General features: G+C 44.6%; 1 protein-coding gene across 2 annotated transcripts; it reads left to right on the top strand.

The window, feature by feature from the left end:
* Positions 1-221: 221 nt before the first annotated feature.
* On the top strand, positions 222-23,518 carry HSD17B11 (hydroxysteroid 17-beta dehydrogenase 11). Of its 2 annotated transcripts, XM_040966699.1 has the most exons (7): positions 222-545; positions 9,171-9,278; positions 10,593-10,724; positions 11,687-11,793; positions 13,528-13,665; positions 20,243-20,359; positions 22,764-23,518. In XM_040966699.1, exons 1-7 carry the CDS (start codon positions 336-338, stop codon positions 22,852-22,854), a joined length of 903 nt encoding a protein of 300 aa, XP_040822633.1. In that variant the 5' UTR covers positions 222-335; the 3' UTR covers positions 22,855-23,518. The 2 variants fall into 2 exon arrangements, with proteins under 2 accessions (XP_040822633.1, XP_040822634.1); XM_040966700.1 differs by lacking the exon at positions 9,171-9,278 and having other exon boundaries at positions 247-545.
* Positions 23,519-27,436: the final 3,918 nt, after the last annotated feature.

The raw sequence follows: 27,436 nt of genomic DNA, 5'->3' as shown, positions 1-27,436 counted from the left end.
GGTTCCTCGGGTCAGACGCGGGGCCAGGAGCGCACGGCGGGCCAGCAGGGGCCGGGGCAGCGGCCGCACGCGTCGTCCGCACCGCACGGACAAGTAGGAAGCTCGGCTGGGGTGTGGACTTTGTCCCTCCCCGATCTCCGCGCCCTCGAGCGAGCGTTCGCTCGGCGCTGGCAGCCCGAGCCAATTGCAAAAGCCCTCCCCAAGCCCGGCCCAGCGGAAGGAGCGAGTCGGGAGTTGTTTGTTTCTCCGCGCACCCCCCACCGCCCCTCCTTGCGGAGAGAATCGGGGTGACTGACTGGTCCGAGAGAACGAGCCCCGAACTCGCAGCAGCAAGGATGAAATTCATCTTGGACGTCGTGCTGCTCCTGCCCTTGCTGGTTCTCTTCTCCCTAGAGTCTCTGGTGAAGCTTTTTATTCCTAAGAAGAAAAAATCCGTCAGCGGAGAAATTGTGCTAATCACTGGAGCGGGACACGGAATCGGGAGGCAGACCGCCTATGAATTTGCCAAACTGAAAAGCAAACTGGTTCTCTGGGATATCAATAAGGTAACAGCTTTTTCTGTGCTTTTACTTTGCTGCGGACCGACGCGTCTGCATCTTGCCCGCAGCCTCCCTTTTACGGCATCTCGGTCAAACAGTTAAAAAAGCAATTGTCACATTTTGCAGGTGGGAATGAATTCGTATGCTTATGATCACATGATGCTAAGATCCAAAGCGTGTTTAAAGATGCCCAGTGACTTCACGTGACCAATTTGGCTTTGACCCTCACTTTTGCCTTCAGAATCATTTGTAACCTCTTCAGTCTGCTATCACTTGGTCCCTTTACCTCAACAGGGGAAAAGTATGAGTGTTTAGCTAGTATAATAAAAGATTAAGAGGCTTGCAATTATGAATAAAAAGACCTGCCTGCAGTAAGTATTTTAAAAGATTATGCTCAACGACTAGCAAGATACTCTGCCTTCTTTATTCTGAAGGGTCATTTTTCAAAGGTTTATTTATTTTGAGAGAGATCTGCCATCCACTGGTTCACTTGCTGGGTAGTGTCACTGGCTGGAACTGAGCCAGATGGGAGCCAAGAGCTTCCTCCAGGTCTCCCACGTGGGTGGCAGGGCCCCAAGGACTTGAACCACCTCCGGTTGCTTCTCCCTGGCCATTAGCAGGGACCTGGAGCAGAAGTGCAGCAGCAAAGACAAGAACTGGTGGCCATAAGGGGTGTGGGCGTTGCAGGTGGCAGATTTTCCCAGCTACACAGGAGGAACTTTTAAGAACTTTGTCTTTTTTTAGTATAAAGCACAGGGCAGGTGTTTGTGCAGCGAGGGACGCCAGCATTCCCTGTCATTGGTACTGCTTCCAATTGCAGTTTCCAATTAATGCACATCTTGGGGGACAGCAGGTGACGGCCTATGTAGTGGAGCCTCCTCTGCCCACTCAGGAGATCCTGACTGAGTTTAGGCTCCTGGATTATTATCAACATTTGGGGAGCAAACAAGCACGTGGAAGGTTTGTCTCTTTGCCTTTCAAAACGCACGAACAATAAAACAACAAAATCTTCTATGTCATCCCCCCACCCCCAGTACACAGGAAGATGTGGATTTACGGAAGACCTAGAATCTAACCTTCTGTTTGACCTTTGTTGGATGAGTAAAGGGGTGGCATAAATGCCACTCTAGCTGACTAGTTGAGATCCATTGCTGTAAACAAGAATTCAGAAAATGAGGGTAAATGAGAGCTAACTCAGTGAGTGACGGATTGAAGCAGTAATCAACAAACACCTATTGAGCAATGATTGCCTGGCCCTGGGGACAGGCTGGCAAACAGAAGGCAGAGTTCCATGACCTCCATCTGGTAGGGAAAGTAGACATTATGAAATTAAATATACACTGAAAGATACACCTTGGGCTTCCTCTGGGCTTCCATGTGCTCAAAGGCAGCGATGGTTCCCAACTGTTTACCTAGATAACTACCTGATGCTTTAGGTTCTTTTCTGCAGATTGAATAAAATAACAAACTATCTTAGCAGGTGGGAAGATAATAGGTAATACGTACAAAGCTCTTAACATAGTCCTTGGCACGTGGTAAACACACTAGAGGGCTAATTATTCCTGCTTGAAAAGTAATTATTGAGGTTCATGACTCTTGGTGCCTACCTTCTGGTTGTGTAATCTGAAGTGAGGTGCATTTGGCTGACAAAATGTTTCTTTGAGTACCAGACAGAGCAGGGAGGGAAACCAAGCTGCTTGAGATACACTGTGTAATAAAATAGAGACTAGTTGGGTGATATTAACTGTAATTTAAGAAACACGGGACAATGTATGGTGGGAAGGCCAGGGGAAGAGTGTTGATGTGATTCAGGTGGCCAGGAAGGGCCTCGCTAAGATACAGACCAATGGGTCAGAGGATGCTGAGAGCGCTCAGCCACTGTGCAGCCTGGCACAGGGGAGAGAGAGAAAAGTAAAAGAAAGGCCTAGATCTGTGCAGGGCCATTGAAGGTAGTAGCCTCTAATCCCTTGTAACCATTGAGCACTGAAATGTGGCTAGTCTGAATTGAAACGTGCTGTCGGTGGAGATCATCCGCTTCGTTTCAAAGACTTAGTATGAAAGAAAGCGTGCAGGGCCCGGCGCGGTGGCACAAGTGGTTAAAGGTCCTCGCCTTGCACGCCCGGGATCCCATATGGGCGCCGGTTCTAATCCCGGCAGCCCCGCTTCCCTTCCAGCTCCCTGCCTGTGGCCTGGGAAAGCAGTCGAGGACGGCCCAAAGCTTTGGGAACCTGCACCCGCGTGGGAGACCCGGAAGAGGCTCCTGGCTTCGGACCGGCATAGCATCGACCGTTGCGCTCACTTGGGGAGTGAATCATCGGACGGAAGATCTTCCTCTCTGTCTCTCCTCTCTGTATATCCGCCTTTCCAATGAAAAAATAATAAAAATAAATAAAAAAAAAAGAAAGCATGCAGAGTATTATGTAAGTGGTTTTTTATGTGTTGAGATGATAGTGATGATAATATTCAGTTAAATAAGAGGATGAATTGAGCAGTTTAGTCTGTGGCTGATACACTTCAGTTGATTTTTCCATTGAGTAGTTTTTCCCTGCATATCAGTTACGATGAAGCTGTGGGTTGTCGGTACTACCCATTATCCAGCTGTTGTTTATTTGTAAGCTATTAGCATTTGCTCTTCCCAAACTTTGCTGCCTATTTTGGAGCAGATAGTTCAGCCTATTTTACCATTTACTCTGAGTTACAGACTGTGTGTGATAATATTCAGCCTCCCTTTGATTGCCAACATATCTGTCTGTCTATCTATCTATCTATCTATCTATCTATCTATCTATCTATCTATCTATTTGGAAAGGCAGATTTTAACAGATAGTAGAGACAGAGAGAAAGATCTTTCATCCACTGGTTCACTCCCCAAATGGCCTCAACTGCCAGAGCTGAGCTGATCTGAAGCCAACAGCCAAGAGCTTCTTGTGGGTCTCCCATGGGGGTGCAGGGTCCCAAGGCTCTGCACTGTCTGTCAGTGCTTTCCCAGGCCACAAGCAGGGAGCTGCATGGGAAGTGGAGTAGCTGGGACATGAACCAAGGCCCATAACAGATGCTGGCACTTGCAAGGTGTGAGGAGTAACTACTGAGCCATAGTGTCAGACCATGATTCCAGTTTCTATTCTTTGTCATCTCCCTGTATATCAACTGAAAAACATCAAGTCCTAGTGAAACAAATGTGAAACAAAGTGCGAGAGAAATTTATTCTGTGATGTGTTGGACTCGCATTTGGCCAGATGTATGTGTTCTAGTAAGTTTGGAAATAAAACTTTCAGTTTCCTTTAGTTGTATATGAAGCCACTTCAATGTGGGGAGCAGGGGTGTTTATCCTTGTGGTATGGATGCCTGTGCTCCATACAGAGTTCCTAGGTGGCTCGATTCCTGGTTCCACCTTGATTCCAGCTTCCTGTTCATGAGCACCCTGAGAGGCAGCAGGTGATGCCTCAAGTAGTTGGGTCCCTGCCATCCACACAGTGTGCAAATAGCTGTTAGACCACCGGTGTGGTTTAAGGAATCATAACAAGAAGAGCCTGTACGTGGTCAATCTGCTGAAACCATCATAGGCTGAACTACATTTTCTATCTGTTCCTGCAATCCACAAATGGATATAAAACTTAGAGCGACCACTTTGTGAGTACGCTGCTAAATTAAATTTTGTTCTTATAAGTGGCTGCTAGAAAAATTAGAATTATACCTATAGTTCATATTACATTTCCATGGGATAGTACAACTCTACAGGTTTGAGAGACAGAGTTCTAGGTCATAAATTTTCCTGTAACCTATGGTATTTTTGTTTGTTTGTTCTGGCGAATCAGTAGAAAAGTTGGAGACAATTCCTATTCAAGATGATTGTCTTGCCACTGAGTTAAGAAGAAAACTAAACAAGGAAGAGAGTGAACAAGGAAGGAAAGCAGGCAGAGCAGTTAAGATGGAATCATGTGACTAGGCAAGCAGCAGGTGACATAGTGGTGACTCGTCAGACCAGGTTGGCAGTAACAGTAGTCTTAAGAAATGATCAGAAAAGTTAAGGACTGAGTAGATGTTAAGCCTAACAATTAAGATGCCTTCACCCCACAGCAGCGTGCCTGGATTTGATACCATGCTCTGCCTGACTCTGACTTTACACAAGTGTAGAACCTGAGAGGTGGAGTTAAGCAGTTGGCTCCATGCCCCAGCATGCTCCCATTGCATTCTCAGCTCCTGGCTCTGGAGGTGACCCAGTTCCAGCTGTTGTAGTCAAATGGGGAGAGAATCAGTAGATGGAATCTCTGCCTCTCTCTGTCTCTGTGCCTCACAAATAAGCAAAGAAAGAAAAGAGGGAGGAGGAAGAAAGGAAGAAAGAGACAATGTGGTTTCATTAGATGAAATTGGTTTAAGGAAACATCATTTGAGAGTGTGTTATTATTTTCAAAAATGAGATTTCATTGACAGTTTGATAGCTATTTTGTTAGTTCTTAATGTCCATTAAGCCAAATAATAATTTGGCAACCCTAGGGTACTGAGTTTTTCTTGAAATATTGTAGATTTAAATGCTAAATTGGATTAAGGGACAGACAGGGTGGGGACTTTGAACAGTCCTGGTAGAAGAAACCAGAGAAATTGAACTCTGGGCTGGGGAGTACGTGGAGAATGAGGAGGAGAGTGGAGTTGAGTTGAATCAAGCAGGAAGCACAGAGAGGGGTCAGACTGTGGTCTTGGCATAGAAGCTATAAATTATTCCTTGAGGTGATTTCTGAGTGAAGATGGCAATATCCAAATGCGTCCATCTCAGGGTGTCGGAAGTCAACAAGCTCCTATACTCGTTGTTGAGGCTGCCACGGGCGTGGTTATTCATAGCAGAGTCAGTGGATGCTTCAGCTTTGTTCTGGGGAGACTGACACGAGGAATTTGTCATTCCGTTCTGTATGGATGATCTGGTACTTTTTAACCATTCTCCTGCTTGTGCTGTGATTGGCTACGTTTGAAAAGAGAGTGCTGAGTGCACAGAATACACAATCTGTTTACTGAATGAAAAAGTGAATTTATAAATAAACTGCAAGGAAATAACGGGAGGCATCAGAAAAGCACTTAAATATGTGGTATTATCAGTGTTGGTTGGAAAGGGCAGAAAAGCCTAAAGGAAAAGCCCAGAAACTGAAGAACTGAATCCAATGCAGACAAAAAAAGTTGCCTGGGGAGAACTTGAAGAATTCTGGGCAATTCATGTACTGGGGGTCAAATTTAACAGAAGAGATTCATTCTCCCCTGAGGGCTGGTTGTTTTTAATATTTATCAAATGAATGTAGGAGCTGTGTGAAAGTTTTCACCCAAAGAATTTACGGTGTAAATTGATTGCCTAGTTCAGAAAGTGTGGAAAGTTGACCTTTGACCTGATTAAGGATGACCAAGGGTCACAGGGCGAAAACGAGCCAGTGTGAAGGGGAAGCCTCCACCCACACTTTCCCACTGCAGACGATGGTGGAAAACCTGCCAGCTAGAAGCAGCAGCTAGAAGAGGTTTACATGTTCAAACTAACTTTTTTTTTAAATATAGAGAGACGCCCCAAAGAATGCATACAATTTGCCCAATTTTTTTTTTCAATATGGTAAAATGTAGGGGATGTAAAATTGGCCATTTTTAAGTGTATGGTTCAGTGTTAGTACATCTTGACAGTTGTGCAATGAACTCAGTTGTCTCTGTAGAACTTGTTCATCTTCTCAGACTGAAACTGGGCCTGTTAAACATAACTCCTTGGTTCTCTGTCTCTCCAGCCCCTGGCAGCCACCTGTGATAGTCATACAAGTGAAACTCTACAATATATGTTACTCTGTGCCTGGCATACTTCACCTAGCATCGGGTCCTTAAGGTTGCATATGTTGTAACATACGTTGATACTGAGTAAATGTCATTGTGTATCTTTACTACATTATAAAATACAGTTGTATTTGTAAAGGGGATGTCAAAAACCCCCGGTTAGGTAGGGGAGGACACTGTCCTGTACCTCATTGCCCCTGAGATATTTGATGATGCTTGAAAGATAAGAGCGCCAGGCCGGCACGGTGGCCTAGCGGCTAAAGTCCTCGCCTTGAATGCACCAGGATCCCATATGGGTGCCAGTTCTAATCCAGGCAGCCCTGCTTCCCATCCAGCTCCCTGCTTGTGGCCTGGGAAAGCAGTCGAGAACGGCCCAAGGCCTTGGGACCTGCACCTGTGTGGGAGACCCGGAAGAGCTCCTGGGTCCTGGCTTCGGATTGGCACTGCACCAGCCATTGTGGTTTCTTGAGGAGTGATTCATTGGACAGAAGATATTTCTCAGTCTCTGCTCTCTCTCTATATATATATGACTTTACAATAAAAATAAATAAAATCTTTTTAAAAATTAGAAAAGAAGATAAAAGCGCCTCATCAGACTATTTTATAGTTTGTGAAGACAGATTTCTGTAAAGATTTCTGTAGTAGTAATATAGAATACCAAAAAATGCATAGGAATGAAACAGACATTTTGTGATTTCACCATTACTTTTAGCTCTTGTTTATTTTCCTGTGAAGCTGTGGTGTTTTTATATTTTATTTGTTGAATATTATAGCTAATAGTACGTTAACTTTGTGGTTATAGAGTGGATTAAAATCATGTTTTTGCAAAAATTAAAAAATAAAAAATAAAAAGAAAGAGGAAGAGGGATTAAAGAAGGGGGAGAGAGAGGAAGATTTTTTTTGAAAACTTGTGCCGATGAAATACATGAAATTTGTTCTCTTTGTATTGATTTTTAAATGGCAAAAAATCTTCTTTCCTCTTGTAATTCTAATGATCTCTCTAAGCAAGTTTTCATTTTGCCATCGCCATTTGATTGGATTTTTCTGCAACCTTAACTGTTAACATTAATTACAATATTCCAGAGTGTTAATTCATCAGCAGGTTTGTCCACTGGTGCTCTGACACACCTCCCTCTGGGAACACGTGTCAGTTCTCCCAGGGTTTGTCTGTGCATTAGTTGACAATTTATTAGTTTGCAGAGTTCATGGATTAGCCCTCTATGCAACAGTTTGAAGCATTCCTTTAAAATAAAAAAGGGGGCTGGGGGGAGCTGAATTGGGAAACACTAGGCTAAGCCACTGTGTGGGAAAGCTCACATTGCATATTGGAGAGTCAGTTTTGCTTCTCATCCAGCTCCCTGCTAAGTCCTTGAGTTTGCCAACCCACATGCGAGATGCACATGGAGTTTTCCTGGTTCTGGGCTTTAGTGTGACCTGCTTTGTTGGCAGCCATTTGGGGAGTGAACCAGCAGATGAAAGATTGATATCTCTACGTTTCCAATAAATAAGTACATCTTAACAAAAAACTAAAAGGCAAAAAAATTGGTCAAAAGACAATAAATAAAGATCAGCAAAAAAATTTGGATAGGGTTTTTTAAGTTAGGATCCTGATCCTCCTAACTTTAAGATGACTCAAAATCAGTGCCTCACATGGACTTATCCTGCTTTTGCTCAAGGCCACTCCCTTCCTGTAATTTGTCAGATACGTGGGCGACACTATCTTGACAGCTTACCAAATTGGAAAGCCAGGGTGTCACGTGGTCCCTCCTCCTCCCCAGGGTAACGTGGTTCCTATGGAGTGTACCTCCCAGAGGGAGCGCTCTCTGCCACATTCTTTCTGTGAAGATCTCAATTCCCGTGCTGGTGCCAGAATGACACCATAACTGCATCCCACCTTTCTTCTTTCCTCCAATGTTGTTGCTAAAATCCTCCATCAGTCCATTAGCTGGAATGTTGACTACGGTGCACACACTGGATTCTGGGATGAATGGGTCCCCATTCAGTTTTTAGACAAGAGGAACTATGATGTGTACCTGCCTGACCCGGGCTCCTGCTAGCCTTGAACTCTGCGGTCATCCAGCGACACCAGTCCGCTGGAGTTTCCCCCCTGGCCAGTCTCCGTCTTGGCCTGTGTCCTGTCTCATAAGCTCTTTGGCCCACCTTTTCCTTGACTGTCCTACTCACTCTGCATCCCCTTCTGAAAAGTTTGTACATCCCTGTTCTGTGTTCCCCTAACTCCTTGCTTTTTAACTCATTCAACTGTAGTAGAGTTGAACTCTATGCAACTGCCAATATTCACTGTTATTACAAACACAGTAGCAACTTTATGTGGCCCTGTTGAAGTGTTATTTTATGTGGATTTCCATTACAGTGAGAGCTTTGTGGTGAGAACTCTCGCTTATGCTCTTGACTACAGGGTCCTTCTGCCCTCAGTGACTATCACCTGGATGTTGAAGAGTCGGAGGAATACATGAATGGTTGTGGTTAACTCATGACTTATTGGCAGCTTCTAAATGGATGACCAGGAATCATTTTTAATGACATAAAAAACCCATAATATTAAATTTTTTACAAAATACTGATGATGGAATGCACACACACTCATTCACAAAGTGTGAAATTATGTAGTCAATTTAAAAATGTGCCTGTTAAATTCAGTTCTAAAGAAAGGAAGTCAGAGTATGGAAATGTACTCCTAGCCCTGCCAAAAATGTGTGTTGTGTCAGTTGAATTCTGACTTAATTTAAGTAAACAAATGGGTCTTTAATGGTTTTCAGCTGTTACGATATGCTCATGGTGTTTATTTTGTTCTCATGTGCTTTTATTTTTTTTCCATAGCATGGAATTGAGGAAACAGCTGCGGAATGCAGGAAGCTGGGTGCCCAGGCCCACCCCTATGTAGTAGACTGCAGTAACCGCGAAGACATTTACAACTCTGCCAAGAAGGTAACATGGTGCGGAATCTCACCTCCTGAGAGCCAGGAGTTTTTGGAAGATGACCCAGGCTGTTTATACCACACACAAAATGAGAACCATTGTGGTTTTCCCGCTGTGCCAAGCCGGGCCCCATAGGGCCAGTGGTCCTTAAGCTTTTGCAGTGGACCTTAAGCTTCCTGTTGCAGTGGACCTTAAGCTTTTGTGTGTACTTTCTCAACTAAATCACTTCAGTTATGTGAGCTGTGATGATGGCCTTTAAATTTGGCTGTAAGGGCTTACATACCCTTCTGTAACATCAGCTTAATTTCTCGAATGAGTTTTCTTCTGACTTAGTCCCCAAAGTGAAATTTAGCAAAACATACCTATGTATTTTTTTATATCATTTATCTCATATTTATAGTTGTACAGTAAGTATGCTCATGGACACCTCAGGTCATAAAAGAACATTTGGACATATTAGAAGCAGATGTATTTAATGGACAGGTGTAGTGATGGGCAGCAGTAAGCAGAGTAGCAGTCAGTGGCGTAGACCACACTCAGTGCCAGATCCTTTATACTTGTTATTGTGTTTGTTCCCATAGCAACTCCCAAGGAAGCTATCTGAGTGACTTGAAAAGTTCATGGGAAATGCGTATCATAAGAAAACTTTTTTTTTTATATTTTCAGAATTGTTTAGCATCCAAATCAACTTATTTTAATTCCAGTGTTTCTCATGAACTTTCCAAAGTACTCTTGTATTATTATCTTTGTTTTATAGAGTCAGAATTGAAGTTTTGAGAGATTAAGTAACTTATTCAAGGCCCAAAAGATAGTAAGTGGCACAGCCCATACTCCAGTCAAAGTTCACCGCAGGCTCTGCACTCCTCCCCAGGCCTGCTCTGCCTAGTGGAGAAAGCTTGGAGCACAGAAAGCCATCCAGAAAAACACACACGCAGACCTAAGGGAGCAGGATTCGTCAGCTTCACACTGTGGTCACTTTTATAGAACTCTGATTCACCCAGTGTGTCCCTGAACTTGCCAGTTGACATTTATTGCTCACCCTTTGAAAGGGTGCTTTAAGGATGGCTGCTACACCACGTGCCTCTTGAGCTCTCTCAGTAGAGCAAAGTCAAGAAATTTCCATTGCGAAAGCAAATTACAATCGGCTCAGCTTGTAAGATTGAGTCCTGGACATAAATACCTAGAAAAGTTCTCTTTCTCTCTTTTTTTTTTCACATTGGCACATACGGTTATAGAAAAACTTACGCTCCTTTAGGAATCATTGCATGGAAATCTGTTCTTGTACCTCCTTGTGAATACATTCTTCTAATTCAATTTTTATAGGTCAAGGCTGACGTTGGAGATGTTAGTATTTTAATAAATAATGCTGGTGTAGTCTACACGTCTGATTTGTTTGCTACACAAGACCCTCAGATTGAAAAGACTTTTGAAGTTAATGTACTTGCTCATTTCTGGGTGAGTATGTTTTCTTTTTAAAAAACAAAAAAAATATTTTTTTTTTGGAAAATCACAAAATTTGAATCCTGTCTAGACATAATGAAGTATTCAATGTTAAAATTTGCTCTAGTACACAAAGGAATCATTTTTCACGCAATGAGCAAGTTGCACTAATTATTTCTCCCCCCCTAAAAATATTAATAGTCATAATCTTCAGGCATTGTGTATGTTTTATTCCCAGGCTAGGTCTCTGTGCAGTTTTATTTCTGTCAGTCAATACGTAGACACAGTACAAGCGTGCTTTTGAAGTGTCTAAATATTGCCCAAATAGCTAGTTCCAAACATAGTGCCTCAACATTTTGTGAGTGTGGCATAACTGTTGAGAGTTATGAGACAGAGTTGGTGAGACATGCAGTGTAATTTTCACTAAATGTTGCTAAGTTATTTACACCTGCATGTGCACCGTCTGATGGACAGTCCAGCATCCTGTGGAACAGCATCCTGTTTATTTCTGCATCCCCAGCACGTTTAGGTGCTCGGTAAATGTCTAGTACGTGAAGTGTTAGTGACCAGTGGAAGGTCGTTGACGCTCTCAGTAGTTTCATGATGTAGCCAAGCTGTCTCGTAACGATTTCACATGAAATATGAGTTCGCTGCACAACTGGATAGTTACCCGTCTTTGATAGTTGAGATGATAGAAGGCATCAGTGACAGAAGTGGAGGATCAGTACACATAAGAAGTTAGCAATTTAAGTGAATGGATTGACTTTTACAGTAGGCATTATTTTGCTGGATTTTTCAAATGTTCACGTCCCATCCAGTTGTCCTATTTGCTGCATCAGTAAGCTTAGTTTTTTTTTAATTATATGAAGACAGTGCTTAACAATATATATCTGTGTTGTTAACTATTCCCAATAAGTGTTTTAAATTTCATATTTTATATTAGAAGTGTCCTTTTTTTCTATTTTAATAAAATCTAGACCACAAAGGCATTTCTCCCAGCGATGATGGAGAATAACCACGGCCATATTGTCACTGTGGCCTCGGCGGCGGGTCATACTGTGGTCCCCTTCCTGCTGGCTTATTGGTACGTGACTGTCCATTTCCTTCATTGGCTCCTGTGTGAGATTTCTTATCCTGTCTAGTGAGGGTTCCCTTGATTTCAGTGACAATGGACTTGAAGTTGTTGAAACAGGCAAGGAGAGGTATGCTAAGACTCTTATATAATGACATTCTTAGCTATAAATTTCCTAGATTTCAACAAGAGGACTTTTGGAGGTGGCTGCAGGAATTTATCCAATATAACCAGTCACTTAAAGTATTTCTCATTCATTTTATTTTAAGATCTATTTTATTTATTGAAAGAGTGACAGAGAGGGAGGGAGATCTTCTGTCTGCTTGTTCCTTCCCCAGATGGCTACGATGGCTGGGTCTGGGCCAGGCCAAATCCAGCGACTGGAAACTACCCTGATTTCCTATGAGAAACACAGGCTACCAAGCAAGCACTCAGGCCTTCTGCTACTGCTTTCTCAGGAGCCTTAGCTGGGAGCTGGATCAGCAGTGTGGCAGCCAGGACTCTAGCCACATTCTGATGTGGAATTATTGGCCCCAGGCAGCTGCTTAACCTGCTGTCACGATGCCAGCCACTCATCCATCTTGGCAGCAAGCAACTACAAAACAGGATCAGTGTTGCTCTACCAGTAATAAAAATTAGCACTGATGATCCTTAGCATCAATAAGAATAAAGTTTTGTGGAAACAATGCCAAAGAGAGACAAACAAGGTGTATGTTATGGTGCAGTGGGCTAAGCTGCCACCTGGGATCCTCACACTCCATACTAAAGTGTTGGCTTGAGTCTTGGCTCCTACACTTCTGTCCCAGCTACCTGCTGTGTGCACCAGGGGAGCCACAGGTGATGGCTCAAGTACTGGGGCTGCTATCATCCACGTGGGAACCCTGGACAGAGTCCCAGGTGCCTCTTTTGTCCTGGCTGAATCCTGGTGGTTGTAGCCATTTGGTAGTAAACCAGTAGATTGAAGATACTGCTCTCTTTCTCCTCTTCCTCTTTCTGTCACTCCATCTTGCAAGTAGATGAAAAATAAGTAAATTAATAGGATATTTTTTTAAAGAATATTATCTGAGATTTAAAATGTTAAAGGCATCCACACAGTCATTTTATAAAATTAATGATTATCCTTTTGAAAAAAAAACCGGACCATTAAAATAGCTGAAGGAGCAGCTGTAGCAATTGGGTCTCTGAATTGTCCTGTGAGATGACACTGCTGGTTATATATACCGTAACAGTTCTTGGCCATTCACGTGTCAGGTTGCAATGTGTACACACATATGCATACACATACATATGTACTTTTTCATTATTGTATCTCTTTGGAACTAAGTAAATTCTAAAAGCAGCATGGATGTAGTTGTATATGTAGCTATAGATTTGTGTGCATATATACAATCTTAGGCATAGGTGGGAGATTTGTGTTTATATATATAGTGTGTATGTGTGTGGTGTGTGTGTGTGTGTGTGGTGTGTGTGTGTGTGTGTATCTTGCATTTTGAAAATTGGCTAGGAATGGAGTGGTGTTTGATGTAGCAGCCAATGTGCTTTTTGGGGAACCTGCATTCCGTTTCTGAATACTTGGGTTGAGCCCCAAGTCCATACCCTGTTCCTGCCTCCTATTAATGTGTTACCAGGGAGAGGGTAGATGATGGCTCAAGTACTTGGGTCTTGCTCACTAAGGACACAGACCTGGGAGCTACACAGGCACAGAGTATTCTGTTAGGACGATCTACGCCCTGTGTCTGTTTTCAGTTCCAGCAAGTTTGCTGCTGTTGGGTTCCATAGAGCCTTGACGGACGAGCTGGCTGCCTTGGAACGCACGGGAGTCAAGACGACGTGTCTCTGCCCTAATTTTATAAACACTGGCTTCATCAAAAATCCAAGTACCAGGTAAGCTGAGACAGACTTTAGGTGAAGGGAGTGGTGGCAATTGTGAATATCAGCTGCTCTGTGGTTTTTTTTTTTCTAAATGTAATCCTTGAAACACCTGCTGTACCACACACCCTTGATTCATCTTGAGTTCAGCTTCTGTAGATGATGGCAAAGCAAGGCGAGGGGAGGACATAGCAGAGGGTGGATGCATAGACATAGGTGAACTTGCTAGCCTTTCCCTTTTTTCCTTGCCCTAAGCAATGGTTCTGAGATTTAAATACACAGCATTTCTCAAGAGTGCTTGAGCACCACACAGGGAGATACTGCACCTCTCACGGAAATTGATGTATTGGGTTTGACTGGGATAAGGCTGTGCTGAGAAAGAGATTGGAACTCCAGATTTAGAAAGCATCATGAGTTATTCTGAGAGAGAATTCAGGACCACAATGGGGAAAACACTTCCTCTGGGTAATCCAGATGTTATCTTCCCAAATGAGCACCAGCCCACCATGTTTCCATGGTTAGACACCTCTCCACATATAGATGAAATGTCTAAATTTTACACAAATGCCATACTTTTTAAAAAAGATTTGTTCGACTTATTTGAAAGGCAGAGGTAGAGAGAAGGAGGAACAGAGAGATCTCCTATTTGTGCATCTGCTGGAATGGTGCTGATGTGAATCCAGGAGCCTGGAGCTTCTTCTGGATCCCAAATGCTTGGACCCTCTTCCACTGCTTTCCCAGGCACGTTAGCAGGGAGCTGGATTGCAAGTGGAGCAGCAGGAGATGCCATCACAGGCACCATAAATGGCCTGTTCTACACATGAGGTTCTCTGGACACTAAGCAAAGTGCTTACTGCCCTTGGTATTACATGTGGTGTGGATTGTTGCACATCAATAAGTTACTTTTGGATAGGTGTTGGTCCTTGCAGTTAAATGTCCTCATCTGGTATCAGAGCGCCTTGGTTTGGTCCTTGCCCACGCTCCCTGTTCCAGCTTCTGCCAATGCCAGCCCTGGGAAACAGCAATGATGGCTGCAGTACTTGCATCCTGCACCCACTTGGGAGACCAGGCTAGAGTTCCCAGCCCTGGTGAGTCTGGCCCAGTCTTAGCCTTTGTAGGCTTTTAAGAATGTAAATCAGTGGGTGGGAGCTCTGTACCTGCTTGTGTTCCTGCTCCTCTGCCTTTAGGATAAATCGGATACACAGATGCAGTGTATTAATACAGTGGATGCTCTCCTGGTGATAATTTTAAGATCCTTTTCGCTTTTTTACACTTTTAGTGTAGCGGAGGCATAAGGAAACCTTTATGCAAGCATTTGCCTTTAGGTAGTTACTTTTAGATAATTACCTTCTTGAGGTAGATCTGTTGTTGCCCCACAGCACCCCCAGGTGGTTGGAAGCAGAGTTGTAGAAACTACAGACTTCCTCTGCTCAGCTGGCACACAGAAAGCCAATCATTGACATCAGGGTGGTGGAAGAAAGTAGTCATTTATTGTAAAGCACAGAGCAAGGAGCCGGGCAGCTACTGCTTAATCCCTGGGCTCCCCGAAGGATCAGGAGTGGAGGTCTTACAGAGAGAAGACTGGGCTGACAGATGTGTACATGCAAGGTTCCTGATTGGTCAGCCATGCTGTGATCTTTAGGGTCAGGTGGGCTCCAGCCTGTCTGGGGGTTACGTGAATGGAGTTACGTTTTTACCAGGACTTTCCTCGCTTGAAACTCTGACAACAATACCGGCCATTACTGGTTCTTATCTACTGGAGAGACGAATGACCTGTGCAGTCCAGCGATCAGAAGCCTGTAAGGGCAGCTGGATCATTCCCTGAACTCAGTGAATTCTTTTTGATAAAAGGCAGGCAAGGGCACTTTGTGCTAAGACAGACGTGCAGCGGGCCGCATTCTGCTTTTACCTTATGGGGTTTCATTTCACTGTGAGAAGGATTATTAGGTCAAATCATATTTTATTTATTTATTTTTAAAGATCTAATTTATTTTTATTGGAAAGGAGAGACAGAGAGAAAGATCTTCCATCTGATGATTCACTCCCCAAGTGGCCACAATGGCCAAAGCTGAGCTGATCCAATGCCAGGAGCCCAGAGCCTCCTCTGGGTCTCCCACATAGTGCATGGTCCCAATGCTTTGGGCCTTTCTCGACTGCTTTCCAAGGCCACAAGCAGGGAGCTGGATGGGAAGTGGAGCAGCCGGGACATGAACCAGCACCCATATGGGATCCCAGTGCATGAGAGGTGAGGACTTTAGATACTAGGCTACCGTGCCAGGCCCCAAGTCATATTTTAAATATCAGTATTTGTATCCCAGAACTGTTGCAGCAGTTTGTGTTCATGTCCACAGTGGAAGGAGAACTATCCCTGTGCATCCGTTTGCTTTCTGTTCATCTTTGAATGGCTCCCAATTCAGCCAGGACATGAACTGGTGCCCATATGGGATCCTGGCACGGGCAAGGCAAGGATTTAGCCACCAAGCCATTGTACCAGGCCCTCTCCATTCTGTTTCACTGATGATTGATTATTCTGCCTCCCCAAACACTCCCCCATCTCACCAAGTTCATCCGCCCTTGATAAGCGTGTATTTGAAAGTAATGAATATACAGTCTGCTTGGAAGACAGCGGGTTTCCTACAGCTTAGTGTAAGTCACCCTGCAGGTATGCGGATGGGAAAGCAGCAACAGGTAGAAATTTGGGGAGCCTCCCAAAGATTTCAAGTCTCTAAACATCTATTAAATGATCCTAAAGATCTATTCTTTAATTTTTATTTTAAAAAAGTTTTGAAGACTTTGTTAGAAAGGCAGATTTACAGAGAGAAAGAGAGAGACTTTCCATCCACTGGTTCACTTCCAAAATGGCACAACAGCCAGAGCTGAGCTGATCCAAAGCCAGGAGCCAGGAGCTTCTTTTGGTTCTCCCATGCGGTTGTCATGTCCCAAGGACTTGAGCCATCCTCCATGGCTTTCCCAGGTCATTTTGCAGGGGATTGGATGGCCAGTGGAGCAGCCGGAACATGAACTGGCACCCATATGGGATCCCTGTGCTTACAGGGGGAAGATTAGCCAGTTGAGCCATCACATCAGGTCCCCAACATCCATTTGTTAAAGGCACAGTTTTGTTAGAAAATGACAGTGCAGGACCGGTGTGGTGGCTTGGCGGCTAAAGTCCTTGCCTTGAACGCGCCAGGATCCCATATGGGCGCTGGTTCTAATCCCGGCAGCTCCACTTCCCGTCCAGCTCCCTGCTTGTGGCCTGGGAAAGCAGTTGAGGACAGCCCAAAGCCTTGAGACCCTGCACTCGCATGGGAGACCCTGAAGAGCTTCTAGCTCCTGACTTCGGATTGGCGCAGCACTGGCCTTTGCAGTCATTTGGCGAGTGAACCATGGGATGGAAGATATTTCTCTGTCTCTCCTCCTCTCTGTATATCTGACTTTGCAATTAAAATAAATAAATCTTTTTTAAAAAGAAGAAGAAAAGAAAATGACAGTGCAGATGTTTACTTCAGAAGACCAGGGGTTAGCTTCATTTGCGTGTTTACCGCAAAGGCTGCCTCCTTGCACCCTGCGGGGTAAGATGAGGGACAGGTGTTTGGACTTACGGGGTGGAGTTGAGGAAGAGGAGACAAAACAGCAGTATAGTGAAATGGAAGGTTTGAGCATAAAATTTGTCAAATCCATCCTATTTTCTGCACTTGGATACCAAAATAGCATTGAAGTTGAGTTTTCAATTCAAACTGTTTTTCAGCAGTTAAAAACAGACACTATGTTTTTAAAGAGTTATAACGGACCCCTTTATTCCTAACCGAGAGACAAGGCTACGTAGAGCTAACCTAAGGTGGACAAGTGTGCCCTCTCCTGGCGAAACTCTGTCAGTGCAATTACAGAATACATGGATATTTTACGAAGTTTATGGAAAAATGAAATTAAAAGATGAATTTAGGGGCTGGTGTTGTGTCTTAGTGAGTTAAGCCACCACTTGTGATGCCAGACAACCCATATATCAAACTGTTAGCTGGATCTGCTTCTTGATCCAGCTCTCTCTTGTTGTACCTGGAAGACAGTGGAAAATGGCCCAAGTACTGGAAACCAGGATCTGGTTCTAGGTTCCCAGTTTCAGCCTGGTCTCCATTTGGGGGAGCAAACAAGTGGATGGAAGACCTCTCTGTTTGTCTATGAGGATAAGTTCATTTATTTGTAAAATTGGCAGGGACTGGTGTTACTCAGTTAGTGTATTTCTGGCCTACTCAGTGGGGTAGACGTGGCTACGGGAGGCCCTGGGGCTTGATTCTGCCAGCTGAGCCCTCGGGAGCCCGGAAGCTGGAGGAGTGGATCCTGAAGACGATGTGGGTTTGCAAGTGGAAACTTAGTATTCCATTAAAGAAAAAATATACTTTGACCACTAAATAAAATCTGTCATTTTCTTTCTTTTTTTTTTTTTTAAAAAAAAGCATTTATTTATTTGAAAGCGTTACAAGAAGAGAGGGATAGGCAGAGAGGTTTTTCATCCTCTGTTCCTCCCCAGATGGCTGCAATGGCCAGGCTGAAGCTGGGAGTGTCTTCCGGGTCTCTCACATGGGTGGCAGGGACCCCAAACACTTGGGCCATTTTCTTCTGCCTTTTCTAGGCCGTTAGCAGGGAGCTGGTGGATTGGAAGTGGAGCAGTCAGGACAGGGACCAATGCCTTTACTGGATGCCGGCACTGTATGTGGTGGCTTTACCTGCTATGCATCACTAGCCCCCAGGTCTGTCATTCGCTTAAACCCCATGGTAATCCTTTGAGGGAAGTGTTGGCAGTCCTCTTTGGTAGGCGGGAGTTACTTGAGGGTTAAACGCACTAAGTAACTTGCCCATAAGGGTAACACTTGAATTAAGAATTTCAATACTTGAAATAAGAGTGAGTTGGTGCTAGTTTTTGCCATGGTCGTTGGGGTATGTCAGGTTCAGATCAGACTGCATTGGGCTTAACTGACTAAAACTGAACCAAGCCCTGAGTAGCTGAATTGGAAGTAACTGGTTTCAGATTGATGTCAGAACTGAAATTTTTAAAAGTACATCTAAGGTGTAGTTGTTGGCCCTTACATTGACTGACTATAAAGATATAATACCATGTGATCTGAACTTAATTTTAATTGAATGTAATCAGACATTCTGGTTGATCTTTGAGAGCCAGGAGTTATTTTTGCTTAGTTTGGGTATTAATACATCCTTTATTGGAGGGCCACTAAATGCCAGAAGCTTTGCTGGCTACCTTACCTTAATTGTCTTAATCCTAGAGGCCCAGATTATGTTCTCTGGCCATTGTCTGACTTTGTTTAAGATTTATTTCATTTTTACTGAAAAGGCAGATTTACAGAGAGGAGATACAGAGAGATCTTCCATTCATTGGTTCACTCCCCAAATGGCTTTAATGGCTGGAGCTTAGCTAATCTGAAGCCAGGAGCTTCTTCCAGGTCTCCCACATGGGTGCAGAGTCCCAAGGCTCTGGACCATCATGGGTTTCCCAGGCCACAAGCAGGGAGGTGGATGGGAAGTGGAACAGCCAGGACACCTGCCAGCACCCATGTAGCATCCCGGCGCATTCATGGTGAGGATTTAGCCACAGAGTCATCGCACCAGACCTCATTGTCTGACCTTACAACTACTCTGCATTTTACAGATAGAGAAACTGGCTTGAAAAATTTAAGAAAATTGCTCGAAGTCTCATGCCTAGCTCCAGAGTGGCAGAGCAATTTCTGCCAGGGACTCTATGATGGCAGATGTCTTGCTATCATTCTATTTCTTTATGTCATTGATCACTTTGAAAAGAGACACATGATCCCAGTCTCCGGGCTGCAGCAGCTGGAAGCCTGGGACCCGGGGCCAAATCCAGATGTTCTACGTGAGCGGCAGGGACCAGCTGTGGTCCCACTACCTGCCGTCTCCCAGGGTGTACCTCTGTGGAAAGTGACATGGAGAGTAGAACCAGGGCTCAACCCAGGCACTTACACGCAGAGCGAGGCATCCTAACTCCTGGACTAAACACCCATCGCCCACTCACAGTCCACAGTGATTTTGTCAGTCCTGATCTAGCTGCAGTATTTTTGAGTCCTAGTTACTTCTGTACTTCTCTTGTGTAGAGTAGTGATCTTAACGTTGCCTTTGTAAGGTTATTTTTTTTTATTGGAAAGGCAGATTTACAGAGAGGAGGGGCGAAAAAGAGTTTCCATCCACTGGTTCACTCCCCAAGTGGCCACAATGGCCAGAGCTGAGCTGATGCGAAGCCAGGATTCAGGGTCTCCCGCATGACTCTTCCGGGTCCTGAGGCCTTGGATCATCCTCCACTGCTTTCCCAGAACACATACAGGGAGTTGGATGGGCAGTTGAGTCACTGGTGCCCGTACGGGATCCCAGTGCGTCTGTGGGATGCTCAGCCCGCGGCAGAACAGTGAGCATTAACTTGTTATGACCGTTGCTGGCGTACCGTGTGTGAGCACCAGGGGGTGCTAGAGGCCGCCAGTCAGTTGCGGGATGGCGCCTCGGTCCAAGCAGCAGGGAACTCAAGTGGAGCCCTCGGCGAAGTGTTTCTGAAGACCACCACCTCTGCTTTCAGCCTGGGACCCACCCTGGAACCCGAGGAAGTGGTGAACAAGCTGATGAATGGGATCCTGACGGAGGAGAAGATGATCTTTGTGCCGTCTTCCATACGCCTTCTAACGCTTGTGGAAAGGTAAGCGCGGTGAGACGGCAGCAGAAGTCAGAGCTGATCTGTTCCGTACTTTTCCTCGCATTTAAATTTAAACAGTCAAGTACAACGGTCTCATGTTCCGCTGGTAAAAAAAATTAGGCTTTCATTTGCCAAGTTTTTTTTTTAGATTTGTTTATTTTTATTGGAAAGGCGGATATTCAGGGGTGGGGGAAGGGGACAGAGGAAGATCTTCTAGCCACTGATTCACTGCCCAAGTGGCCACAACAGCCAGAGCTGAGCCGATCTGAAGCCAGGAGCCAAGAACCCCCTCCAGATCTCCCACGCAGATGCAGAGTCCCAAGACTTTAGGCCATTCTTGACTGCTTCCCCAGGCTGTAAGCAGGAAGCTGGATGGGAAACAGGGCCACCAAGACATGAACCAGCACCTGCATGGGATCTCAGCTTGTGCAAGGGCAGGACCCTAGCTACTAGGCTACGGTGCTGGGCCCTCATTGGCCAAGTTTTAAAGCCTCAGGTGTTATCATTATCACAAGATTGATACGGTTATTGGGCAAATGGACTTAATAATTTGCACACAGACCTAAGTCAGTTTTTCTAACATTTATGTCTGGCAGTCTTACAAATGAATGATTGTATAAGGGTAATTGTAGAGTATTTCTGTAGTATGGAGTCCTAGGGCAACGACAGGAAAGCAGGTCATAGCTTTCCGCGTCTTCGTGTAAATCTACAACAGCTTTTTGCGCCAACACATCCTGAAGCACAGGAGTTGCTCACCAGTAATCTTTCTCCCTGGAGAGCCTTGAGCCTTGCCGCTCTCTGGATGGTCCATAGACCAGCAACGCCATTTCATCAGGGCGTTTTTCAGGAGACGAGAGTGCTGACAGCTGCAGCCAGTGCGTGCATTCTCTTAAGATCCCCAGACGCCTTCTAAGCAGATGAACACTTGAGCCACAGCCCTCAGCTTTGGCGCACATTGGACTTTATCTAGGAGCTGATGCCAAGGACCTACCCAACCCCAAGGTGCTGATTTTCTTAGTTTGGGGCATGCCGTGCTCTGTGAGGGAACTGAACTGCTCTCCAGTTGATTCTGACAGGGTGAGAAAACCACAGGTTTATGAAATCTCACTGTAACACACTCTCTTGTGGGAACAGTGTGTGGCAAGGAGGCTGCTCAGGGAATGCGGGGACATAGAGAAGCTGTCAGGGAGAAAGAACCTCATGTTGCCTTGTCTAGATTCAGGCTTCTCCGAGTAGGTGGGGGTCCTGGGATCACTTGGGAAATCTTTGAATATGGATTCCTGGGTCTTCCTTCTGGAGAGTGTTTTAGGCTGTTAATGTTGGGGTACAGAAATCTGCAGTATGTGTATGTGTTTAACTTTACTTTTTGAAAAACAGTTTCCATGCACTGGTTTACTCCCCAAATGCAGCAGCTGCAAAAGCCGAGCCGGCACCAGTAGCCAGGGCCGGAAGCCGGGTCTCCCACATGAGTGGCAGGAATCCAACTACTCAAGCTGTCACCTGCTGCTTCCCAGGGTGCCTGTTAGCAGGAAGATGGAGTCGGAACCAGGACTCTGTCCCAGACACTTCACTATGGGATGTAGGCATCCCAGGCTGTGTCTCAATTTCTGGGTTAAATGTCTACCCCAGAAACTTACATTTTAACAGGACTAAAAAAAAGGACATTGCAAGAGATCAAAAGTGTGACAGGTACAAAACTCTCTGTCCCTTTGTTCTAGAAACAGGGGTAGGGCCCGGCAGGATAGCTCCATGGCTGTCAAGTTTTATTTCCTAAAAGCACCTTTAGTAGACCAGCCGCCGGGCTCTGCACACAAGTTCTTTCTGATCTTTAAGAAAAAAAACCCAAGAATAATCACTTCTCAGGCTTTTAACTAAGCTCTAGTATCCGTTCTTACCAGTTTAATACAGGAATAGATTTAGTTTAATATCACAAGGCTGGTGCTGTGGTTTAGCAAGTAACGCTCCCGCCTGTGTCGTCAGCATCCATACGGTCGCTGCTTCTAGTCCTCAGCTGTTGCATTTCCAATCTAGCTCCCTGCTAATGGCCTGGGAAAAGCAGAGGAAGATGGCTCAATTACCTGGGTCCCTAGCACCCACATGGGAGACCCAGATGTAACTCTTTCCAAGTAAAAATTTATTTAAATACACACACACACACTGTTAAAAAAAAAAAAAACTAATATTGCCAGTCAGTTCTGCTCTTTTAAAAAAGTTATATCTTTCTCTTTTTGAAAACAAAATGAACTCAATGGGAAAGAACATGTGGGAACTCCAAGTTCAAGCCTGAATCTTGTTTGGATAAACATGACCTGCGTGACACATGCAAAATCAAGCATTTAAAATGAGGTATTTTTGCAATTGCACTTAGCATGAATATCCTACTGATTTGGGTGTATCTTTCTTTCAGGATCTTTCCTGAGCGTTTCCTGATGCTCTTAAAACAAAAGGTCAACATTAAGTTTGACGCAGTCATTGGCTATAAAGCGAAGAAGCAATGAGTGTCCTATCTTTCTGAAACCTGATTTGCCAAGTTTAAGTGGATCTCACCTAATGCTAATCATGAGTTTGAATGTTGGAACTTCTGCTTCTTCCTAATTGGTTTCCCTCCCCTCCCCCAGTATCACTTTTTGAAGCCCTGTCTTCAATTTTGTGTCTGCTTTTTGTTGACCTGAAAACTAATTTCCTATATCACAGAAGAGACCAAGCGAGTGGACCTGATGGAAAAAGAAGGGGAAAGGAACAAAAACAATTTCATGACAGTAATTTCCGGGACTTTGTGCTTCATCCAAAGGCTTTGCAACATATGTGTCACAAATGTCTATTTAAGATACGTGCTTATTTTTAATTGTGCTGCAATTGTATGTAATTTACGTATTTCCTTTTCCTGGTCTACATAAAATCAGAAGCTTTAATTTCTTCAAGTACAATGAAGGACTCTTTCTAGTAGCATTTTACAGCGAGTTTCATAAGTTCTTAAACATTTCGTCTTACACATGCCCGCTCTGTCTCCTGAGAGATACCTCACATTTGAATACCAAACATTTCAGCGCAAGGAAACTGGAGCTGGGCAAGTGTGGCAAGATAAGAACCCCAGGGGACTTAAGATGACATTGGGAGAACGTACCCATGAATGGCAACCACAATAAAAGCATCAAACTTAAACTTGTGGTGTTTCATCTTTCAGTCTTGAACAGGACATGGCTAAACTTCAAGGTGGAAATGAATGAAGCAATCAAAGTCTCTTTAGATCCTGGAAATTTTGCATGTGCGGGTTGAGGGTCAGGTTTAGATGGGAAGGTCAGTGACATGGACCTTCGTGATTGAGCCAACAAGCTGAAACTACAAAGGGGTTTGTTGGGCTTCTTCTCCTTGTGTTCTTAACCATTATTTCCTTTCTCCAAAATAGAAACCTTGTAGCTATCCAGTCATTTGGTGCTAAAGATGCTCCAAGGGTCCATTTCCACTCTTTGCTTGGTCTGATTGCCCACTCTTTCTAATCCTCACTGCTAATAAAAAAGGAAGTGAGCGTGGCGGCCACGAGGTAAGGATGGGGAAATGTGCTTTTGAAGACAAGCCGGGTAATGTTCTCCAACGGAAAGGTAGAGGGACTAGTGGGTCATAGCAGACCCACGGCCAGGCCCCAGGGTGCCAGCAGGACCTCAAGGAAGTCTTCATGGTTTGTCCTGGCTTCCCAGTTCCAGTTAGGACATCTGCAGTGCACGTAGGAGAGCAGCGCTCATCCAGGGCTCCACTGAGACTGCCAGACCACGGCAGATGGTGACAGTTGACAACATGGCCTCTTCATTTTGCTCCGGGATATGAACCGATGCCAATATAGGTTCCTGGCACAGGCAAGATGAGGATTAGCCAGTTGGACCATTGCCCCGGCTCTAACTTTTTGTCCCCATGAATATCTGCTACCTCACTGATTGTTCTACAGAAAACAATCAGTAGGAAATCACACACACACACACAGATGTATGGGTAATCTTCATAGATCTCCATTAGGGCGGGAGGTGGCTTGTATCTCAGGGAACTGTGGGGATCGTGAGAAGCTAGCCAGTCGGAGATGCGTAGGGTATGGCATCAGGCTGAGAGCTCAAGGGAGATCTGGTGCTGGAACCTGAGGCAGAACCTCTTATGGAAACCCGTCTGTCCTTCCCAACCTTCCTGCTGACGAGGGCAGGCCCTACAGTAGAAGCTGCTTGAGGGAACAGGTTTTATTTTTATTTTATATACCGCAGTGTCCCTCGTGCTTAGAACAATCTCTGAAACATGCCAAGTGTTTGGTATGATACAAGTCAGTGAGTGACTATTGTGGTTTTCTATCTCCTGAATATCCCCTGCCACTACCCTCCTTCAGTTCAACATCTCTTTTCCCTTTTTCCAAGATTTATTTTATATTTATTAGAAAGAGTTATATAGAGATGAAACACAGAGAAAGGATCTATCTACTTGTTCACTCCATAAATGTCCACAATGGCCAAAGCTGGGCCAGTCCAAAGCCAGGAGTTTCTTTTGGGTCTCCCACGTGGGTGCTGGGGCCCAAGGATTTGAGTGATGCTCTGCTTTGCCAGCTCATAAGCAGGGAGCTGGGTCAGAAGTGGAGCAGCTGAGACGTGAACCAGTGTCCATATGGCATGCTGGTGCCACAGGTGGCGGCTTAGCCTACTATTCCACAATGCTGTTGGAGTAGGGTGTACCTCGTTTCAAGTTTGGATTCCTGGACAGTTCTTCACTGGTCTCCCTCCCTGCAGCATTTCTTAGGTGCAAATCTCATAGTAGGGGGCCCCTTGCTCAAAGCCTGTTGCTTGCCCTCACTGACGCCCAGGCTCTGGCCGCTCATGCCTCTGCTGTTTTCCCTTAACTCCTCCACTCCACAGCCCATTCTCCAAGACAGGGCTTCTTGTGCTTATCACGCCCTGCCGCCCCACAGGGCCAACATATTCACTTTTCTAGAACTTAGTTCCACTATCTGCCTTGCGCCTCCTCATCCCTGAGGTCTTTGTTTCTAGTTCACCTCCACCCCATCTCCAGGGGTAGGGGACTTGCCCTTCATGCCATCTCCCTGTTGTTCCTTCAATTTATCCCTGCCCTTGTGCTTTGCACCAGATGGACAGGAAAGGACGAAGGGATTTCAATCCTCCCCTGGAACTGGGTACCCAAAAAAAAACACAGGAGAAACAGTACACTGTGGAAGACAGGATGGTTCCATCGGCTATTATTACAAAAGGAGAAATCTGAAAATATTCTATGGCAAAAAAAAAAAAAAAGATTCTTTAGGCAGGAGAAGATTGGAATTCTCAGAGAAAGAATTAGGAGAATAAGGAAAGGAGGACCAAGAATCAGACCAGAGATGAAGATGTTTTCTTTGTTACTACACGGAAAGAAGGATGAATAGGACAAAGTTAGGGGTTTACAGACCAAAAGTACGCTGAGATGCTCCAGGAAATGTGTTTGGAGTTTGTGTGTTTGGCTTAAATTTTGTTTTTCTGTTTGTAATTATTTGAGAGGAAGAGAGAGAAAGGGACACACACACACACACACACACACATTAGTTCCCATCCAATGGTTCACTCCCCAAATACCCACACTAGCTGGAATGTTCTGGTACCAAAACGGTGAGCCAGAAATCCAATCTACTCTCCACTTTTGTCTGCCATGGTCTTGTTAGCAGAGCTGGGAGTCCCAGCTTAGCACTGGGATGTGGGAGATGCCATCCTAAAAAGTGCAAAGGCCATCCACCTGCCCTGCGGATAAGCATTTTGGAGCCCTGGGGAGAGGTTTGTAGATTCCCTAAAATAGTTAATATTGCTTTAGCTGCTTGAGCGGACACAGAAGCTGTGGTTGTGAACTTATGAACCCCATGAGGAGGGAGGAGTGCAGTGCTAAGCTGAAAAGATTATATTTCCAAACTTCCACCTGGCAAGCGACTGTGGTTGCGCCATACCAGCAGTGGATCAGACATGTGTGGAAATCCCATTACTTTCTCATCTTAGGACCACCAAAGAAATGAGCTGATTGCCGCTTATCCTGTTTTCATCATCAGTATAGTTCCTGCCTACAGTAAATTCTAGTATCGTATTAATTTTGGGGCTGTAAGTTGTGCAAATGACCCTCAAAAGATTGACTACTCAGAAGGTAAAATCTACTTTGCCAGTGTCCTTTCACACATTCTGTCTTTCCTGCACTTTTCTTTGCTGTGTAAATAATGGGCTTTACGTGAGTAACATTGTTACCCTATGTTCCTGGTTACTCTGTTTCATTGGTTTCCTGGTTACAGTTATCTGTACTCAGTTCCAACCCTTACTCTTTAACTGTGAGGATCATTCCAATTCTGTAACTGACAATCAGATGGCTCTTAAGAGAGATATTAATGAAAGCAAAAAGCAGACCAAGTTCAGAAAAATAGTTCAACAATATTATAAATGACAAGGATTGTTTTAAATTTGTTTGAAAAAAAGCTGCTGCTAGACCCAATGTAGCAGCCCAATGGCTAAATCCTTGATTGTAAGTGCCAGGATCCGATATGCGCGCTGATTCTAATCCTGGCGGTTCCACTTCCCATCCAGCTCCCTGCTTGTGACCTGGGAAAACAGTCAAGGATGGCCCAAAGGCTTGGCACCCTGCACCCACATGGGAGACCCAACAGAAGCTCCTGGCTCCTGGCTTCAGATCAGGTCAGCTTGGCTTTTGACAGTCATTTGGGTAGAGAATCAGTGACAGAGGAGCTTTCTCTCTGTCCTTCTTTCTGTATAGCTATATACAGAAAGCTGTATACCTTTCCAATAAAAAATAATAAATCCCTCTTTTATTTCTAAGAAAAACCTACTTTTCAGAAGCTTCTCAGTGGCATTTGAACCCAGGTGGCATTAGTCCTCTGATCTGGGCCCACTGCTGCATATTGAATATGGTGAAGTTACAGTAATTGAACCTGAAAAGGCATTACTGTGTTACAGCTTGAGGTCTGATCTAAACTGCTTGTCCGACAGTTCAATATAAGTGTTTTTGCAAGCTACTTTAAGGACCCTTCGAGAAAGAATCAGTTAGTGTCTCTCTCTCTCAATGCAGGCAAGTTTC

The sequence above is a fragment of the Ochotona curzoniae genome, unplaced genomic scaffold (assembly GCF_017591425.1).
Source record: "Ochotona curzoniae isolate NIBS_2020 unplaced genomic scaffold, NIBS_Ocur_1.0 scaffold_4506, whole genome shotgun sequence".
NCBI lineage: Eukaryota > Metazoa > Chordata > Mammalia > Lagomorpha > Ochotonidae > Ochotona > Ochotona curzoniae.
Note: the sequence above shows the minus strand (reverse complement) of the source record. Positions and strands in the feature narration are given on the sequence as shown.

Coding starts and splice junctions, on each gene's coding strand:
- HSD17B11 (XM_040966699.1), top strand. CDS start 336: ATGAAATTCATCTTGGACGTCGTGCTGCTCCTGCCCTTGCTGGTTCTC. Junction 9,279..10,592: donor TTTACAACTCTGCCAAGAAG/GTAACATGGTGC, acceptor CAATTTTTATAG/GTCAAGGCTGACGTTGGAGA. Junction 10,725..11,686: donor ATGTACTTGCTCATTTCTGG/GTGAGTATGTTT, acceptor AATAAAATCTAG/ACCACAAAGGCATTTCTCCC.